Here is a 20,245-nt window from a genome sequence, read left to right as displayed (position 1 = left end):
GTATGTCAACATTACATAATATGAGCATCCACACCATGTGTAACATGCATCTCACATAAACATTCATGCACCTCGGTGCATTTGACTCAAATGTCAGTTAGATTGTTCTAGCGCAATCAATATGCTTTGTGTGCACTCATCTTATTTGTAGGTACTAGCTTGATCAGGGCCCCGGGGCACCAACATACCCGTAGAGTCCCTTCTTACTTACGGAGTTGGGGGACTAGTATGGGTATAGCGTTCAACAAGGTCATCACTCATACTTGGCGGCATCATATTTAAACTCCCCAACCAAGAAGCGCCTCTTACTCGGGGACTTGGGGGACTTGTACATACCGCCTATATCACATACCGCCAAGCATAAGCAACGACCTCGTACGGGGCCCACAAGCCATGGTGGGGCCAACCACGACATGCATCCGGTAGTCCGACACCCGAGCTACCTCGCTATGGTGGAGGTCGACCGATACCTCGTAGGGAGGCCACCCTCTCATGATCTTCAAGAGGCTTCAAGAGAAGCAATATATGTATTATTGTCCCACATCGAGAATATGTAAATGGAAGGGGACTCCTTTAGCTATAAAAGGGAGTCCATCCCTTCTTAGAGAGGATGGATCCATGATCCTCTCACTTGTATTTAGAGGTGGCAAACGGGCCGGCCCGGCCCAGTTTAAGCGGGCCTAGTCGTGCTTCGTGCCGTGCTTGGGCCGGCCCATTTATTATCGTGCTGGGCTCGTGCCGGCCCATTTACTTAAACATTAAGCCCGGCCCGGCCCATGGCCAGAGCCCATATCGTGCCGGGCCGTGCTCGTGCCGGGTCAATAACGGGCCATGCTCGTACCTACCCACTATAAAGCACGATTTAAAAATCTTAATTTGAACAAATAAAAATTAATTGTATTTAACTATTTAGAAAATTAAAATAAATTAAGTTCTACAACGTTTTTCTTAATCTTAGTTTTTTTAGATTAGATTTCAAATAATTTTTTATATTCCACTATAAGAAAGAAAGAAAAAAAAACTCAAAATATATTGTTTTAGTATATTATTGTGAGATTAATCTTTATTAATATAATGAAGATTTAGTATCTATTATTCTTTCCTTCATTCTATAGTTGTATTATTATGAGATTAGTCTTTATTAATAAACATATATTTAATATTTAGAAAAAATACTTATGTCAAAACAAGGATATAATGTTTTGTTTCATTATTTTGACAATATAAAAGAAAGCATTGGTGGAATTGTCATGATATTTTAAATAAAAGGTCTCATATTCAAATCTCATCATTGTAGTTTTTTAATATTTTTAAAAACAAAATGAAATTTCGTGTTTGTAACTGGCCGGCCCGCAATATGTCGTGCTCGGGCCGTGCCGGGCCGGGCCGGGCCAATGGGCCAATATTCTTAGGCCCAGCCCGACCCGTTATTCTAACGTGCTCGGGTCGTGCCGGGCCACTAACGGGCTTGGGCCGTGCCGGGCCGCTTTTAAGCGTGTCGGGCCCGTGCCGTGCTCGTGCTTAGTGGCCCATTTGCCACCTCTACTTGTATCACTACAAAGGTCACTTGGCATCACTCATAGTAGAAATATCTAAGTGGACGTAGCCTTGCCTCAAGGGCAAGGTGAACCACTATACATGTGGTGTCGTCTCTCTCTCTCCCCATCATGTTTCTTAGTTACCGTATTCTTCAGTAGAAACATCTACTAATCTAATAAAGTCTTCGGTATATTTCCATAATCTACTACTATAAAAAATTAGTCAATTACTACGCCTGATGATTTATCAACTCGATAAATTAATATATCCATTTCCAAAAAGGTCATAATCTAATGATGTGTTATGGTATGTATGACTAGTCTGGATAAACTTCAGAGCAGCAACAAACAGGACCTGTAAAACCTTTGACTTTGTCACAGAACCCAGAAGCGCTGTAATTCCATTTCCAGGAATATCAATCCCACCACGACTACACGTTCAATTATAAATTATGTATGGTTCGGGTGTTTCATCACCGTCATCGTCACCAAGCACAACCAAAACTTTGGTCCCATTTTTCAACCATTACCGTACAAAGCTCTCACTGTTCTCACACCTATGACCACCACCGGTCCAAGTAGTACTTTTCACCCAACTCCCTCGACTTTTTCTGCAAGACCCAATCTGCCACCGTCTATTCAGTCAGCGGAATGCAAATTGTACAGTCAGGATTGACTGGCCAAAGTAAGAAACACTATAATGGGGGGAGCGACACATTTGTTCTGTCAACAACCTTAGTCAAATTAAAAGACAAGTTGGTATAAACATGCAGACTGAACAAAACTGAGAATCTGAAGAAAAGAGAAGAAGTTTCCTTGAAGGGAATTGTTGGGTGGAACTCGGTTTCTCACTGCTTTTTTCCGTAAGGTTGGAAATTTCTTCAAAATATTGGGTCTTGCTTTTTGGTCAGATTCTTGATATGGGTTGCTGCATATATCCATCTAAATACCACATAGTTTCTTTTGAATCTTTTAATATTTAAGTATCTCTCAACTGGGTCTCTCTTCTTTGTTAATCATTTGTTCTGGGTTGATTTCTTTTTTGTTTTCTACTTGTTTGTTGCTTCCTACCTAAACTCACAATCTCATAATATTTTATGGGGTCAGCAATAACTACAAGGAGTTGATTTTGGCCTTTTCTCTTGTCTTCCATCACAAGGTCAAATCCATAAGCTCTCTCTCTTCCTCCAAAAGTCCAAACCAAATTCTCAGCTTCATCTTCATCTGGGTTCTCCTCTGAATTTTACCGGACATCATCACTGCTTGCTCACATGATCTTTGATCCTCTTCATATTTCAGCATCAGGTATATCTCTTTTTTCTTCTTTTGTTCAGTTTCTTAGTTTATTTCTCATATGAACTCAATTGTGATGATGAATTGTGGTTCCTTAATCCTTATCCTATTTACAGAAAGTGTGTGAAATCAATGAATTAGTTAGGCATGGATCTTTCTCATGCATGTCTGTAATCTCAAGAAGAAGCACAATTGACTCTTTCATCTTGTTTGGATTCTCTTGACAAGGTTTTCTTATGCATGTTTCCGGATTTGTTGAACTTGTTGCCTCAAAGTGACTATTGAAAACTAAATAGTTAGCGCTGGTGTTCCATTTCATGCCTGTGTATTGGTCATACCTTCTTTTTCTGGTAAAGAGAATTTGATGGGAACTTATGGAAAATAACTCCAACTACATGCCTTTAAACAAGTTTTCAAGAAATTGTAGGTTGGAATTTCGTTAACGCTTTAAAGGAAGTCAAAAGTTTCTAACCCACCTAGTTTTTTGGCCAACCCTTAAATCTATATGGAAATCTGGTGAAAGTCATCAGTAACAGGTATGTTTCCCCAATTAAGCAATTGTGTTCTTAATTTCCTCGAGTTGGTGAGCTACTAGGATTTCTTTCCAATTTAACATCATAGGATCACTTCATCCAACAAAATCACAACGTGTGGGCTTCTTGATTATTTGATTCTTCAATCACTATTGTTATACTGAACCCTATTCACTCCTGCTCTGTGTTAACTTCTATAGTGGATATCTTGATATGCTCCTAGTGGTAATAATGTTGTTTAGAAATGCACATGGTTCCTGCAATTACTAGTTGCTTGGTATAGCGTTACAAACTACATCAGTTTTATGTAATGATGAGTTTGCTCATTGGATAGAACTCTCTATCTCTCTTTCTGAAAAAGACACATGCTTCTGCATATGGATTATTAATGTAGATGTATTATGTCCATCAAGGTCTGCTGAACTGTTTTTTTGTGTTACTTTATCTGTAACAATCTAGTTTCTTGCTAAAGTTACAATCTAAATAAGAGTTTGAAAGTAATTTACCATCTAATGTGTGATGTATTGTGATGCAGATCTAAATTCTATAATATAAAGTCTTCCTCAACAACTGAAGAAGTAAAAGAAAACCATGTCTTTAGTCAGGCCAGTGGAGCTGTCTGCCACGTCGTACAGAAAATCCAAACTCTACTCTCTGAAGGGAAGCAATGACACTAACACCCAAACATTTGGTGCTGATAAGAATAATACCATGAATACGACTGATTCTTACTCTACCGAGAGTTATGAGTTCCTAGACTCCCCAAGTGAAGAAGTTGCGCATCCATCTTGCTCTAGCATTTCTGGAAGTTCGTTTAATGAGCAAGGTGCCTCATTTTATCCACGCAGAGCTGGATCTGTTTCCTCCTTGACCACTCAAAATCCATCTAGTACTTCTTTCATGTCCACGAGGCTTCATGATGCTTACCAAACCAACATTGACTCAGATTACTTAGAGAGTCAAAGCCCGGAGGCTGTTAGCTTTGATGACGGTAAGATGAGATTGAAGCTTCAAGAATTGGAGAGAGCACTGCTTGAGGACAACGATGCTGAAGATGATGAGGAGATGATTGGAAATGGTCAAAGCATGGAAATTGACGGTGAATGGACTGAACCAATCCAGAATGCATTGCTCCATGACTCACCCAAGGAGTCTTCATCATCTGATTCTTATCTAAGCAGCATCAGCAGCAACAAAGAAATATCACGAGTATCTCCTCGAACACCCAAGCAGCTGCTCTTTGACTGTGCTGGTGCACTTTCAGAGGGAAATATCGAAGAAGCATCAACCATAATAAATGAGCTTCGGCAGCTGGTCTCAATTCAGGGAGATCCTCCTCAGAGGATTGCAGCATATATGGTGGAAGGCCTTGCAGCTCGCATGGCTTCCTCAGGAAAATATCTCTATAGAGCTTTGAAATGCAAGGAACCCCCATCCTCTTATCGCCTTGCAGCCATGCAAGTACTTTTTGAGTTGTGCCCTTGCTTTAAATTTGGATTCATGGCAGCAAATGGAGCCATTATAGAAGCTACGAAAGATGAAAAGAGAGTCCATATAATAGATTTTGACATAAACCAGGGGAATCAGTACATAACACTCATACAAGCACTTGCTGAACTGCCTGGTAAGCCACCGCACTTGAGGTTAACGGGGGTTGATGACCCTGAGTCAGTTCAGCGTCCTGTTGGGGGCCTTAATACCATAGGACAAAGGCTAGAGCAGCTAGCAGAAGGACTTGGTGTTTCATTCGAGTTTCAAGCAGTTGCCTCAAAGACTTCAATCGTCAGTCCTTCGATGCTGGACTGTAGGCAAGGGGAAGCACTTGTCGTAAACTTTGCTTTTCAGCTTCACCACATGCCCGATGAGAGTGTTTCGACGGTAAACCAGAGAGACCAGCTTCTCCGGCTGGCCAAGAGCTTGAGGCCAAAACTTGTCACAGTTGTGGAACAAGATGTGAACACCAATACTACCCCATTCTTCCCAAGATTTGTTGAAGCCTACAATTATTACTCTGCTGTTTTTGATTCCCTTGAAGCAGCTATACCAAGGGAGAGCCAGGATAGGATGAATGTTGAAAAGCAGTGCCTTGCACGGGACATAGTAAACATCGTTGCATGCGAAGGAGAGGAAAGAATAGAGCGGTATGAGGTTGCAGGGAAGTGGAGAGCCAGGATGGCCATGGCTGGGTTTACTTCAACTCCTATGAGTAGAAGTGTTACTGATTCGATTCGTGACCTTATCAGAATGTATTGTGACAGGTACAAGATAAAGGAAGAAATGGGTGGACTTCATTTTGGATGGGAAGACAAAAGCTTGATTGTTGCTTCAGCATGGAGGTGATGGTGAATGTGCATTTATCATTAAGCTCCAAGTACTGCTATGCTTTCATTCAGACTTGACTTGTAATTTTGTATGGGAACAAGACTTATACTGATAAATGTATTCCGAGTTAAATAAATAAGGACTTAGGACTATCTAACATTGGTGTAAGAAGTCTATGCTTGTAATAGAATATATATTTGTACTTTTCTGTTATTTATTACTTCATTACTTGATTCAAAACCCAAATCCTGCAGAACCTAAATTTTAGAGTTTTCATTACCCTGCAATCACAAGCCACATTGCTTCCAATGCTGCTATAGAATGGTATCAATCAATGAGAACTGCCAATGTCACTAGTGAATATTATTTAAACATCTTGTCTTGGAAAAAGCCTCCCCCTGGAACTGCAAAGCTGAATGTTGATGGTGCTCGATGTTGTGCTAATGGTCACATTGCTGCTGGTGGAGTCTTAAGAGATTATAATGGGGATTGGATCTGTGGTTTTCAGGCCAACCTTGGTATTGGTCAAGTGTTAGATGCTGAAGCTTGTGGTCTTGTTCTTGGCCTCAAAATGGCATCTAATTGCAGCATCTCTAAACTTGAGATTGAATCAGACTCTGCAATCTTAGTCAATTTAATTCTTCATGGGGATATTGAATCCCACCCTCTTGGTGCTATCATTAAGAGCTGCAGACACATGCTTTCTCTATTCTGTGAACCTTATGCATATTTTCAGAAAAAAAAAAAAATTAGAGTTTTCTTGGTATTTCGATTCCCAGGTTGCCCGTATCATAATAGACAAGCACTTTTAAGTTGTCAAATTGGGTGGAGATGGGGGTGGAGAAAATCTCTCTCTGGTTGTCCTATGAACTATTTTGTAATAAATTATTTCAGTTAATAGAATATTTTTCCTCTGATATAAATCGAACAGCTTTTACATAAATTGTTAAATACGTTCAAACAATGAAGTTTATTACATCAAAACTATGATATAAATGACAAGGTTAAAAAATGCATTCAGGACGACAAATTAACATCCTATACTCAACTCTTCACACCCACAAAACATAAAGCTACCTCAGCTTGGGCCTTGAGCTCCGCTAAGACCTTTACAATGCTATCCCGACACATCGTGGTTTCCTCACGCTCCGAAAGCATTTTGTTTAATCTTCATCCATGAACAAGAAAGTAAACTGGGTCAGAAATGAATCAACTGCAGTTTGTCAACTTGGAATGCAACAATCAAACTTCACACTTTTTTCAACCCAATGATAAATACATAATGTGATAAGAAGCCTGCACAATATAAAAATTTACAAGAACCAAAAAACGATACATAACTAGCTGATCGGTGTCTTCCAGTTCCACAAGGTGGAAGACAGCCTTATACCCCTAAAGGCTACTGTAACTGGAAGAAGACTTGTACCCCTAAAAGCTACTGAATCAGAATCCATGAAGGAAAGATAACATCCATATTGATTATCAAGGTGTAATGTAGCACGTACCTATCTACAGTTGCTATATCTCCATGACCGGTACAAATGATAAGCATGGCATTAGTGGGTAGTGCAGCATAGAGAGTACGTATTCTAGTGTCCACGTGGATAAGAATTTCCTTTAGTTCAGACGTCAAACTCCATCTAATACCCTTTTTATCTCCAGACTTCTTATGGCATGTAAGCAAGCTTATCATCTGAGCAAGTCTTACATCTAATTTCTCAGCATCCTCTGCTTGGTTCTTTAAAAAGCGATATAATTCTGAGAATTGCGTCCAGACAAACTGCACTTTCTCGTTCCTTGCCTACAACCAATAGCAGAGGTAAACAAGTCTGTACACATTTGTAGCAAATAAAGATTCGAAAAATAAGTGAATACAGCATTTGCAGTGTACCTCCTTTACAGCTTTAGATAGAGCTTCCTCATCAGAGGCAACAGGAAATGCATGGGATGATTCAGAAGCATAGCGCTTCACAATGGTAACATCATCAATGATAGAGGTGGTCTTTCCATTATCACTCAAAACTTTTAGCAGCTTTTTCCGGAAAACTGATGGTGCTGTGCCAAAGTCAGGTCCTGATCCAACAAACGAAGCATGGATATACAATATGACAAATAATTTCCAGACATTAACGGATGCAAAAACATCATTCTACTTTTAACAAATAAAAAAAATTCTCAGAAAAAGGTGCCAAATTCTGAAATTGGGTTTTGGTTTCTATTTTTTATATAAAATGGAAGGAAATGTATGCTCATCATAACAACATACAAGTCTTTTAGGAAAAGAGGTGAGGTCGACATGGGCACACTACTGTACAATAAAAGGTCTTAGTGATGCTAATTCAGAGACATCACAAACTCTCTGGCAAGCTATGTATAAGTCAGTTACAAACTACACCCTTTGATCTCCACAAACATCCATAAAATTCACTAGTCAACGGTACAATATATGCACAAGACTTACCATGTCTAATCTTTAAAAGCGCCAGTTCCATAGCAGCTCTTGCATCTTCAGTACTGTCATGACCATTCCCTGACTGCTGGATCTCTTTAGAAAGATATCTCTTGGCAAGAACTCTAAGAGCAGATTTGTAAGATCGTTGACCGGGGTGCTTGTACAATACTGCTGTATCAATCACGAGATTGTGAGCAATTTTCAATGCTAATAAGTCATTCTCCAACGAATGGCCAACTAGGACGGTCTCTTTGTAAACCAGCTTTAAGAAGTCCTCCTGCGTATAGAAAGCAACTGCTATAACGCAATATAACATTAAATAATCAAATTAAGCAAACTAGAATGTGAACCCACAACCATGTAAGTACATGACTGCATGCATGTGTACATTATGCAGAGCAAGACCCAAGTAATGAACCTGAATATCTTTGAGGCTTGTAGTCACCCCATCTAACATCTCAGGTGTGATTCCACTAAACCTGCACAGAAAGTCTCTCGTCAATGTTTTTAACTTTTTTTTTTTCTTTATTGATTAGAAAATATCTTCTTATTCATAATGCATTAATCAAACAGTAGACTTGCAATTAACCTATTACTGGTAGAATGAGAATAAGTGGGCTTCTGAGATGAACATATGCATGATGATAGACTATTAGATGCACGTATAACCAATGGAACACTAAGAAGCGAACCAAAACTAACATCTAAAGAAATGCTTAGTTTTCTAAAAAATTATAGTTGTGGGATAATGCATGTAATAGAGGAGACTCTAAGGTCATATTCATATGGCTAGCCATATCACTAGGAGAAAAGCAAGGATGAGTATACTAAGATAAGTTTCTACAATGAGAGTGGAACTCTGAGCATATGAACTATTTGAATTAATAAATTCATAAGAAATTTTGGCTTCTCTCGGGAAAAAAAAAGAAAAAAAAAAGGGTATACTAAATCACATTCCTACAAAAGAAAATAGCATCCTACTCAAGTAAACATCAACCACAGGACATGGTGTCAGGACTCACACAACTATAATAAAGGGCTAATGAAAACTTTAATGAAAACTTACCTGGTGTTATAATCTTTGATAGCATTTGTTGGTTTAACCAATTTATCAAGCACAACCTGAAAATCATCAAAGGGAAAGATAAAAAAATTATAGAAACAAAGCCATACATATATAACTAGAGAAAAGAAACTTCAAAGACTAGGGTGACATTAATAATCAAAGCATTCGAAATTCAGATTCATATTTCCCAGTCAAATTTTCAGAAGACACAAGATCTCGATATCATGTCATACCAGGAATCCCAAAAAGCTTATATGCGGCATTTGCATTAAGTTAATACTTCATTCCAGAAAGGATAACAAGATGCTATCATCATACTAACAACAAGACATATACTAACCACATATCTGAGATAAAAGAGTAGACATATAAGATATCAGAGAAGAACGACTTGTTTCTACAATTCAAAACCTTTACAAATTATAAATTAGTTTTATGGAATAAGAATGCAGTGTGAATTTAGAGTAGATTCCTTTCAAACTCATGCAACGTAACTTAGTACTAGATACAAATGACACAAATACCTCTATATATAAAACACCATCCAAACAAATCAGAAGCAGCTGAATACACAGAAAACAAGCTGCAGAAGTTTATGTAATTGAACTAACTAAAGAAAAAGAGAGTAAAATTCACCGATGCCCCTGAACTTTGGCCATGTCCCGTATTAGTCTCTTCTAACCCCCATAATTTAAAAGTAATGCATTTAGACGGTCCTATATTTCTAATTGCTATTGATTATCTTAAAACAGGTAGTCAAAAAGTAGCAAAGGACCACTTCTAGGAAAGTTGACTCACCCTTTCCTTCCTGCACCATTCCACCAGAACCCCAGTTATACAACCCTTCCTACTGACCGGCCGGGCGGGTGGGCGGGGGCGGTGGTGTGTCCTACTAAACCCTACAATCTTTAGGAGGCAGGTAATGGTAGCAAATAGCTAAGCAGGGCACAACGAAGGGGTCTAAACCCCAGATCACACGAGCAAACCATGGGCAAGACCAGCGGACTATGAACCAAATACATATCAAATGTTGCCCTATTAGACCCGAGATTTCTAGATTCAGATGTGTCATCAGCAGGATGGTATGCTGAATTGAGAATAAGAAAAGTTGTTGAAGCTCTAGCATCCCCATAATGTTTTCTCCTTCCCTATCATCATATATTTGAGAACAATAATCCAGCAATGGCCAAAAGTTATAAGTGTGTAGGGCAATTCTAGCACATCTGGGAGTTAAGTGGGGACTAAAAATCACAAGGGGTACAAGAGGATGAAGAATGAAAGAGAATGTCTAATTAAATTAAAATAAGTAGCCACTCCTGCTCTCTACTTTTACTTTTACTTTTACTTTTTTTGAAGTCCTCAGGGAGGGGGAGATTTGGAATTGGGACCTCATCCAGCTTTGTAAAGAGAAACACATTTAGACCACATGCTACTTCTAGAGTTCTATCAATTCAAAAACTCTTGCATGTAAACTTTGTAAACTTACAGATGCAATTTTTTAATTAAGTAAATGTTGAAAAATAAAAGGCATGAAACCCTTGCATCAAATCACATTAAACATCAATTCCTTTGACACAATGAGGGAAACAAAATATGAGAACATACCTCTCCTTTTATAGTCACAAGCGTCGCTCTCGTTAGCTCAAAACCCTCTTCTGTGACACACTGAGGAAACAAAATGGATCAACCAAGATAACATGAGAACACCAACACCAAGATAACATGAGAATGCATTGTTCCAATTAAAGCAGAGTGTGCATTCAAAAATAAACTTTAAGAATGTAAAAAGATAGAGCTTCGGATTTGGAACTTAGAGCTCAAATAATTATGTGACCTCTCATGAATCATTACCTACTAACACACTGTATTTCATATAAAAGAGCATCGTCATACAGAACTAAGCCTCTAATTCTTATTGCTTTTCCCATAATGTCCTTCCCCTTTTAAGAAAGACACCAGGTGATGCCATCTCTCCTACAAGCCTCTACTATCCCTCCCATAATGCAACTCTCCAAAAAGAGAAAAAACCCTTCAAAGAAAAGAACACCAACCCAGCCCAATTAAGTTACCCTGAAAGATCACTAATAGAGCTAGAATTTTAAATTTTATAGACAACATAATGGAAGAAAAGGACAAACAGAAAAACCCAAATACAAGAAGTTATATTGACATTATCAAATGCTAGAATTCAATAGCAAAGTAATTGAGGGCGAAAGAGCATTATTGTTCCATCTATTTTTTTGTTCCAACATTCTTTATATTTCTAAATTTATGTAACCAAATTGAACTCAGCACTTATGGACTACATGATACCTGATACTTAATTACATAAAAGACCACTCAACAATACAAAAGCTACTATGCAAAGATATGGGATACCCATGCAGTAAATCTCAATAAAAATAAGGATAATGTACGTCAAGAACTCAAGAATATGTCAATTAAAAAAACATATCATAACTTTAAAGAAAAGCTAAATCACATTGGAACGATCATATTCAATGGTCCAACAAAAACTCAAACACAAAAGATTTTAATTTTAATCCATACTACGCAAAACACAAAATAGATCAAGTAACCACACAAAGCAAAACACTATTGTGTATCACAGTACAAAAGTGGCATCTTCACTGGTGGGATAACACCCCATATAGGAATCAGCTAATGAGTGACGATAAATGGAAAAGATATGCTTCAACATTGAACTTCCCCACAAGCTAACAGTTATCTAGTACTTTACGGAAATAAACTGAAACGTGTCCTTATTTTCAAAAATTGATGTTGAAGGACTTACCATCTCACAATCAAGTGCTAACATTTCATAAGGAGATGATCCAGAAGGAGCAGGAAGAGTAGAAAGAAAACCTGCATTAAATTGAAGCAATATCCATTGTCTTTCAATTGTTTTGTTAAGAAATTAGCTTTAATTAAATAGAAGAAAAGGAACGTAAGAACTTAACCGCATTGTCATGTAACCTGGTTGATTGAAGACATATCCATTGTCTTCCAGTTGTTTTGTTGTAAGAGTGTAAAATGTAACTGGGAATGGTAGATCTTTCAGAAGTTCCACAGAGGATGGATCATCTGTACCACAGATACATTTTTTGGTATAACATCCACAAAGATTGGCAAATTGATTTCACAGAGAAATGCATATATACATGTTATAAATGAACAGATATTGCATTTAGCATATTCCATTAACAACATCGTCTATTCAGAGAATGCATGATTTGAGTGAGGAAATTACTTAATTGAGTGAAGAAAAGATGATAATTGCCAATATGCAACTCAACCAGATGATAAGAACCAAATCAATATATGAAATGCAAAATCATTTTGGTATAGAGTTCTAGAAGATAACAGAAAAGGGGGAAGATTTCCGGAGTCTATCCCTACTAATGGAACTCATGTTATACCATGAACGCATGAATTTCAAATGGGAAAGCTTTTGACATATGCAAGATAAGCGATCTGTCTATATGAATAAGAAATTATTCTTTCTGGATGCCATTTTCCCATTGAAGAGAGATGTGGGGAACTTTCCAACTCTTGCATATTAGTATGCAATGAACCTCAGTACACTCACAAGGGACACTTAGCATATGAAAACAATGTACATGAAAACAATAGTGAGCAATATTACCAAAACAACATTAGCAGTACTGGAATGAGTGGTCTCAAAATAGTGACTAGACAAATGCAACAAGTAGGAAACCTGATATGTATTCTATTTTCAGTTCATGCATATTACTGAAAACTTAGAAACCTATATAAGCTTTAACTGCTTCTGGCTTGCTATTCCACTCACACAAGTTGGAACAGCATTCTCCTAGAAAAATATTATTGAAGTCTAATTAATTCCCAGCTTTATCATGCAAATAAGGAAATTAAAGAGAAGAGTAAGGTCAGTATGAATGTTAATGAGAACATGTTATAAACCTTGTTGAGTTTCCAGGTTAGATTTTGTCCTAGCTGGATCACTCTCTTCCCTCTTTCTTTTCAGTTTGCATGTTAGGAGCGCATCAATCGTCTGATTTTCATGTGACATATAGCTGGCATAGAACCCAAAAAAAAAAATCAATAAAAAGTGCATAGCACAGGAAAATAAGAAATAGAGTCTTTGAAAGTCACAGGAACAAAGAAACTTCATCACTGACCTGAGTGCTAAAACAGGCCTTGGTTTTCCACAACATTTTTCGAGACCCTTAAGTAGTCGATGCTGTGATAAGTATAGAGCTGCATCTAGGCCTGGAACATAAAGCATAACCACTTTGGGAATGAGGGGCTTGTTCTGCAAAAAACGAAGAGTACTGTATAAAAAAAAACTCCAAGAATTTGTGTTTCTTTCTACTGTATGCTTGTTACCAACCCGCGGCCTAAACAAATAACGAATATATATGTATACATGGCAGGGTAACATTTCACAGTTTAATGAGAGTTCCACTTCCACCTATATGATGGCATTACTAGGAGATTATCTATGGCTAAACTGTTTTTACGGCTTATCACCTGAATATAGCGATTTCAGTACGAATAGCAAAACAAGTCGTGTCCTATTTTTTGGCAATACTTGTCCATATATACTTGTCCAAAGAATCACTGCATTTATTTACCTTTACAAAAACCCACGAAGGCATGAAGCCATCAGCAAGCACCCACGTCACTAGTTGTTGTACCTCCTGCATCGCAACACAAACTCCAGTCATTCTTTCGTTTCTCAATTGATTAAAAAGTCAACTTGAAATCAGGTTCTAAACCACCACTCACAAGTCACAACAACCAAAAAAAAAAATAGTTCAAAAACTTTTGGTAAATTAGAATACCTACTTCGAAATTCAGAGTTGAAGTAGCTTCTGGAGTCTTAAATTCCACACACGCTTTAGCCTGCAAAAACGGCATATAAGATTAAACACAATGCACTGGAGTTCGGTATAGACAAATGCATATACTACAGATTGTTAACCATTTTCTGCTTCTCTTAACGGTTGCAACCGAAAACCGAATCCAAATAGTTTCAAAGTTGCAGAAAGATAAACCTAAATTTAAATTTGATTGCAATGAAAGCATAGAAAACCTAATAACGAATTCATGAAAATACAGACAAAATAAATAAAAAGCTGAGGAAAGAGAGAAAGAAAGAGTACTTGAGGCCCATAAACGTCATAGAAATTCGAGCTTTTGGCATTGGTCTCGTCTCTGTTTGAGTCGTCTTCCTCGGTAGCTACAACTTCTTCTTCGCATTTACTGTGGGACGAAGGCATGGTTTCTCTTCTCTGTGAACAAAGCTTGAAGGAAGAAACAGAGACAGAGAAAAGAGAGCGATGCATAAACCCTTTAGCGTCTTATTTGGGCCGACCCGATAACCCGATTGGTAAAATTACTAAAAAGGGCTTCAAAAGCAAGAGAGAGAGAGAAGCTTTCATTTTGCTTTTTGTTTATAGGGTTCCCACAATTCAAATAGGGCTTCTTCTTCTTCTTCTTCACACAGAGGCCAGAGCAGAGCGAGAGAGAGAGAGAGAGAGAGAGAGATATGAATAAGGGAGGGTCTCGGTTAGTGTCGAAGGTGCAGCAGCCGATTGGGCAGAAGAGGCTGACGAACGTGGCGGTGGTGCGTCTCAAGAAGCGCGGCAACCGCTTCGAAATTGCTTGCTACAAGAACAAGGTCCTCTCGTGGCGCTCCGGCGTGTAAGCTCTCTCTCTCTCTCTCTAAACCCTAGTTTCTTTTACATTTCTGAAATTATGATCCTAGATGATTCACTGCTTTGCTCTTTCAGCTTATTTTCGTGAACTAGGTTAGGTTAAGAAAAATATTCAGTTTGTTATGGATTCTGCTTTTGGAGAGTGTATATGTACGTGTTGTACACCATGATTTTCGATTGTGCAACGTCGATGAAGATTGTGGAGATTTTATGAATGCAAGTATAAATTTGTGCAACAGAATGCTGAGTCAAGTTGTCATTGATAGTTTGGAATATAAATTTGTGTGAAGAATTTATGGGAAATATGTTTGGTTTTTACTATCTATAAAGGAAAATGGCATTTTATAGAGTTAAAAAATCTAAAGCAGCTTGGTAATGGTTTTTGTTTGTGACAGAGAGAAAGATTTGGATGAGGTGTTGCAGTCAAAGACGGTGTACTCGAATGTTTCCAAAGGTGTTCTTGCCAAGACCAAGGATTTGGTAGCTGCGTTTGGGTCGGATGATCAGACCAAGATTTGTTTAGAGGTCAGAGAATTTGCATTTCTTTAGGGTTCCATTAGCTTTGTGAATGCTATGTTGAGTTGAGATATTTTTATGTTGTAGATCTTGGATAAAGGGGAGCTTCAGGTCGCTGGGAAGGAGAGAGAATCTCAGTTGTCCAGTCAGTTTCGGGATATCGCTACTATTGTGATGCAGAAAACCTATAATCCAGAGACTCGCCGCCCTTACACTATCAGTTTGATTGAGAGGTTGATGCACGAAATTCATTTTGCTGTGGATCCACACAGTGGCTCAAAGAAGCAGGTCAGTAAATGTATTCTTTGCTGTACCTTGTGCAAGAACTAAAGTAGTGAATTCTCCCTGTTCTTTACACACTGTTATCCTAATGGAGTTCTGTATAATTTCATAAACAATAAAGATGAAGTCTGTAAGAGTCTCTTAGTTTTATGTGGGTTGTGTAGTTATCTGTGGATTTTATATGTGTCTATCTGGGGAAGTATTGATTCTCAAAGAATTTCATGATATGAATCAAAAAGTTGCATATGAAAATGTAACTTTCATATGAATGCAACTTCAGAATTTTGTATCTAATTTGGATAATACTGGCACTTGTAAGCTCAATTGAATACAATGTCAGTATATGAGTGATTTATGCTTTATCATCTCTATGTTTGTGAATATCGTGAATAATGTGATATATGCTTCACCATCTTCATGTTCAATTGAAAGGTACAACTTATATGAATCATGTCGCATAGGACTGAAGGCTAATACTCTTCTTCTGCAGGCCCTTGAAGTCATTCATGAGCTGCAAAAGCAGTTCCCGATCAAACGGTCTCCCATGAGGTTGCGACTCACGGTTCCTGAACAGGAAGTCTCAGCACTCCTGGAGAAGCTTACAACTTGGAATGCTTCCATTGTTTCAAAAGATCCATCAGGAAATCAGCTATCCATTGTAAGTCCAAGTCTTTCCTTCTTATGTGGAAGGTCATTTCCTAAACTGCTATGGAAACTAAGATTCGTTCGAGCTTGCTCTTAAACAAGTTGCACATATTTATGTTCTTTACCCACTACCAAATTAAGTTGCACACTTTTATGTTGTTTATGCACTACCAACCATTGTGGGAGTTGTTCTGAATTCTATCTGCTGGTCATCATGCGTTTTATTGTTTTGTAGATCTGTGAACTGGACCCTGGTTTGTATCGGGACTGTGAGGGTTTGTTGATGACACTGCATGGAAAGTATGAAGTCCTTGCTCTCTCTGTGCATGCAGAGGGTGACACAGTTATTGATCAACACGAAGAATATGAGGACGAACTGCCACGCTCACTCATTGAATCGGCTGATTCTGAATCATCAAAGAAGAAAGAAACTAGTCCTTCTGACTTGCCAAAGAAGGATTCATCTGATCCAGTAATGCAACTGAGTGAGAAAATGCAAACACAGAGCATCTCTACTGGGAATGTGAAGGCCACAGGGGAAGGAAAACAAAGCAAATGCAGCACTTGCAATGCATTTTTTGGTGATTCCAAGCAGTTCAGGGATCACTTCAAGAGTGAGTGGCACAAGCATAATTTGAAACGCAAGAGCAAGGAACTTCCTCCTCTCACAGAAGATGAGTGTGCAGCTGACATTGACATGGATGACTCTAAGGCGGATTTGAAGGATTATTCTTTCTGAATGGGGTTCGGATGTCAAAATTTGAAAGCTTGAGATGGTTGGTTACACTCCTTTGAGTAGAGATAATGAATGAAAGTGTTTGTAAAGGTTTTTGCAGAATTATGTACCCTAGACTACAACTGAACTGTTAACCTAGCTATATATATGTCATATTAAAAGCCGATGAAGGTAGTGTTCCCTACAGACTGAAATTCCTATACAACTATTCATTGGCAAATACTCTCATGCATCAAATATTTAACAATTTCTGCTGACCTTGTAAATTATACTAGAACTGACACAGAAAAGGCAAAAGCAGAGCATCTATAGGGAATATAAAGGCCACATGTGAAGGCAAACAAAACACATGCAGCAGATGCAATGCAGTTTTAGAGCCATTGGCACAAGCATAATTTGAGAGACAAGACCAATTAGCAACTTCCTACTCTGACATATGGATGACTCAAAACCGGATTTGAATCGACGGATTATTGTTTCTAATGCGGCTTAAATGTTAAATTTGAAAGGTTGAGACGATCACTTTTAATAGGTACAAGTACGTAACTGATGTGACAGTATTGAACCTAGAAGTCCATAACGTTTGAGCTATTATGGATTGAGAATACCATACAGTAGTTCTGTATGAGCTGTTACCGAAAAAATAAAAAATAGCTACTGCATGTATGAGCCGCCGATAGACTGACCACTTGATTCGTAACCATCACAATGATCCTCCGGAAGTTTGAAGTGTTTTAACTTGTGTAGAACATCTTCTCTGCAAATCCCCTCCCAAATTAAGATTGAAACAATATCTCAGATCAAGTGACTCGAGATGAGGACAAGAATCAAGGATCTTGGCCAATCCATCAGTAGTCACCGCATTCCCTAAAAGCTGGAGGTGGCGTAAACCATGCATTGTTCCGGCTATGGCAAGTGCTTGTTCATTAGTATCATCAAATTTGAACCATACCTGCCATCCGTCCTTATACTTGAATGATGTTAAGAGAGGGCAAGAGCGCCCTATTGCTTCAAGAGATTCGCGTGAGCAAGAGTTTGTGTGTGAAATTTCGAGGTCCTCCAGCAGCGGAAGTTTGGAAGCTACTTTACTTAATCCCTTGTCAGTTACTGGGCAACTATCCAAACGAAGACGTCTGATTCTAGGTGAACTATTGAAAAGTTTTAAATCAATGTTAGACATTACACAAACACAGAGAATATACACAGGAGAATTTCTAAACATGCTAGAGATTTCACTTTTATGCATATATGAACCAAAAGATTTGACATAATTAATAGTTTCAAATATGTACATACCTATCAGTGATATACTCAAGAAGTGCATCATTGCCAAAGTCCTGGATGCTGATATCGACCAGATTAGCACAGCTACGATCAATGGCTTGGCGGCACATTTTGTCCAACTGTTGGTGCACATAGGGACTATAATAAGAACCATCATGGTGCAAGTCGATTCTGCACCACACAAGAGGGTCCTTGCTTATTTTGCGCCATGTCATGCAAACCTTCTGAGCAGTTTTCAAGATCTCAATTGCTCCAAGACGTGACAGTATCATTGCGGTAACATCATCAGGGAGCTCCGTCCAGCTTCGGATATTGGAGTCGTTAGCATTTTGGCCACCCCATACGCCATAATCAGTTGTATATACCCAAGCATTATAAGGATTCAGATCATGCAAAAACCCAGCACCATATCTATATCCATAAGGTGCTACATAACTACTGCAATATGGATTATAATGCCCCAAAGTTCCAGGATTATTATCAGACATATACCCTACAGGCTACACCGTATCTATACCCATTAGGAGCTACATTGTAGCGATCATACTGTTTCATGAGCCTGTTGTTATTCCTATTCTGAGGGTGAGCTCTCTTTACCTCCACAGACTTGTGATTCAAGTCATGAAACCTCTTCTGCAACACATCCTGCACAGCCTCCTCTCTGACTCAAAAGTGATGAATCCAAACCCCCTAGGTTTGTGGTTTTCCTTATCATACATTACATCCCAATCTGTAATTTTACCATACTTCTCAAAGTAGTTCTTGAATTCTTCATCTCTTAGATCATGTGGTAGACCTCCCACAAAAATCCTCTTGGTATTGTCAGTAAGTCCTTGAACTTGGGCTTGTTTCACATCAATCTGCATAAATCATATACAATCTAATTGAAACACCATAACCAAGGATATCTGTACCAATTGGGTTATTATAAAAGATCAGAAATTGGAAATAACCTTTTTACCAAGGATATCGTGCTTTTCTTCCGAGCCTTCGTTAGACATGGATGGGTCAGTGAATCTCACAAATCAAAATTCGATTTGGTTACCCGAAGTTCTGTTCTGGACTCCAACAATCACGCACTACAAATATGTAAAAGTAGTTTCTGTTATAAAGTAGAGAGAAGATAGACAGAATAGTTGGGAGGAAGTAGAAGCGTTCTCATGCAGTCTCATTAAAGCCTCCTTTATATAGAGGTAAAGTGTACATCAAAGTACATAACTAATGAGTATTTACATGGACTCTCCCTTGATGTCCACCAATGAATGATGGTATTGAACGCGCTTATTGTTGCCTCATTAAAAACCTTGTCAGGTAACAAAAACGCAGTAGGACAAAAATAACTCTGGTCGAAGGACAAAAAGAGCACAACGCGCATATGTCCTAAGTAGTATGCTTCTGGATGCTCCCCCTGATTGTTGCAAACCTCATTTATATATGCGATAAGCTACATGTACCATGTATAGTAGTTTGATGTGTCTATCACTGAAGTGAGACCATGTGTGCTTTGCATATAGGGGCTCATCACAAATTTTCATACCTGCAAAGTTAAAGCAATACCAACAAAGCTAGACGATTTTCAATAAGTCTTACCTCATATAATAAGGTTAGAAACAATCTCATATGCTCAAATTCATACACCAAGTAATAGCTAAACAATATAAAAAAATTGACACATTTAACTTTGTCTAGTTTAAAACATTGAAAAATCATCATGGCATACCTAGCCATACACATCAATATCTTTGTGTATTGATGCGTCTCATCAAAAGGCTCGACCCAACTTCTGCCCAAATCAGAAAGTGGGCTTAAGTCCAAAAGCTCAGCCCAACTCCCACTGCCCTCACTCTGAAGTTTGGACCGGAGAGCACCGGATCCC

General features: G+C 38.4%; 4 protein-coding genes across 8 annotated transcripts; 2 read left to right on the top strand and 2 right to left on the bottom strand.

Moving 5' to 3' along the window:
- The first annotated feature begins 2,247 nt into the window (after positions 1–2,247).
- LOC133738994 (scarecrow-like protein 1) lies at positions 2,248–5,899 on the top strand. Of its 3 annotated transcripts, none has more exons than XM_062166698.1 (3): positions 2,248–2,406; positions 2,646–2,843; positions 3,900–5,899. In XM_062166698.1, exon 3 carries the CDS (start codon positions 3,956–3,958, stop codon positions 5,702–5,704), a length of 1,749 nt encoding a protein of 582 aa, XP_062022682.1. In that variant the 5' UTR covers positions 2,248–2,406; positions 2,646–2,843; positions 3,900–3,955; the 3' UTR covers positions 5,705–5,899. The 3 variants fall into 3 exon arrangements, with proteins under 3 accessions (XP_062022682.1, XP_062022683.1, XP_062022684.1); XM_062166699.1 differs by having other exon boundaries at positions 2,265–2,406; positions 2,698–2,843; XM_062166700.1 differs by lacking the exons at positions 2,248–2,406; positions 2,646–2,843 and adding an exon at positions 3,003–3,367.
- Positions 5,900–6,580: 681 nt separating this feature from the next.
- LOC133738991 (small RNA degrading nuclease 5) lies at positions 6,581–14,519 on the bottom strand. The gene is made up of 14 exons (XM_062166697.1): positions 14,352–14,519; positions 14,035–14,091; positions 13,821–13,886; positions 13,365–13,498; positions 13,147–13,259; positions 12,181–12,288; positions 11,999–12,069; positions 10,810–10,869; positions 9,205–9,260; positions 8,557–8,617; positions 8,148–8,415; positions 7,578–7,759; positions 7,192–7,487; positions 6,581–6,854 (listed from the first exon to the last, which is right to left on the bottom strand). The coding sequence occupies exons 1-14, from the start codon at positions 14,466–14,468 to the stop codon at positions 6,731–6,733; spliced, it is 1,713 nt and encodes a 570-aa protein (XP_062022681.1). The 5' UTR covers positions 14,469–14,519; the 3' UTR covers positions 6,581–6,730.
- Positions 14,520–14,670: 151 nt separating this feature from the next.
- LOC133738995 (uncharacterized) lies at positions 14,671–17,307 on the top strand. The gene is made up of 5 exons (XM_062166702.1): positions 14,671–14,892; positions 15,302–15,431; positions 15,510–15,710; positions 16,195–16,362; positions 16,585–17,307. Exons 1-5 carry the CDS (start codon positions 14,738–14,740, stop codon positions 17,086–17,088), a joined length of 1,158 nt encoding a protein of 385 aa, XP_062022686.1. The 5' UTR covers positions 14,671–14,737; the 3' UTR covers positions 17,089–17,307.
- Positions 17,308–17,416: 109 nt separating this feature from the next.
- Positions 17,417–19,472, bottom strand: LOC133738996 (putative F-box/LRR-repeat protein 23). 3 transcript variants are annotated; one of them, XM_062166703.1, is made up of 3 exons: positions 19,323–19,472; positions 18,382–19,229; positions 17,417–18,233 (listed from the first exon to the last, which is right to left on the bottom strand). In XM_062166703.1, exons 2-3 carry the CDS (start codon positions 18,855–18,857, stop codon positions 17,789–17,791), a joined length of 921 nt encoding a protein of 306 aa, XP_062022687.1. In that variant the 5' UTR covers positions 18,858–19,229; positions 19,323–19,472; the 3' UTR covers positions 17,417–17,788. The 3 variants fall into 3 exon arrangements, with proteins under 3 accessions (XP_062022687.1, XP_062022688.1, XP_062022689.1); XM_062166704.1 differs by having other exon boundaries at positions 19,331–19,472; XM_062166705.1 differs by having other exon boundaries at positions 18,382–19,472.
- Between the last annotated feature and the right edge of the window lie 773 nt (positions 19,473–20,245).

The sequence above is a fragment of the Rosa rugosa genome, chromosome 3 (assembly GCF_958449725.1).
Source record: "Rosa rugosa chromosome 3, drRosRugo1.1, whole genome shotgun sequence".
Taxonomy (NCBI): domain Eukaryota; kingdom Viridiplantae; phylum Streptophyta; class Magnoliopsida; order Rosales; family Rosaceae; genus Rosa; species Rosa rugosa.
Note: the sequence above shows the minus strand (reverse complement) of the source record. Positions and strands in the feature narration are given on the sequence as shown.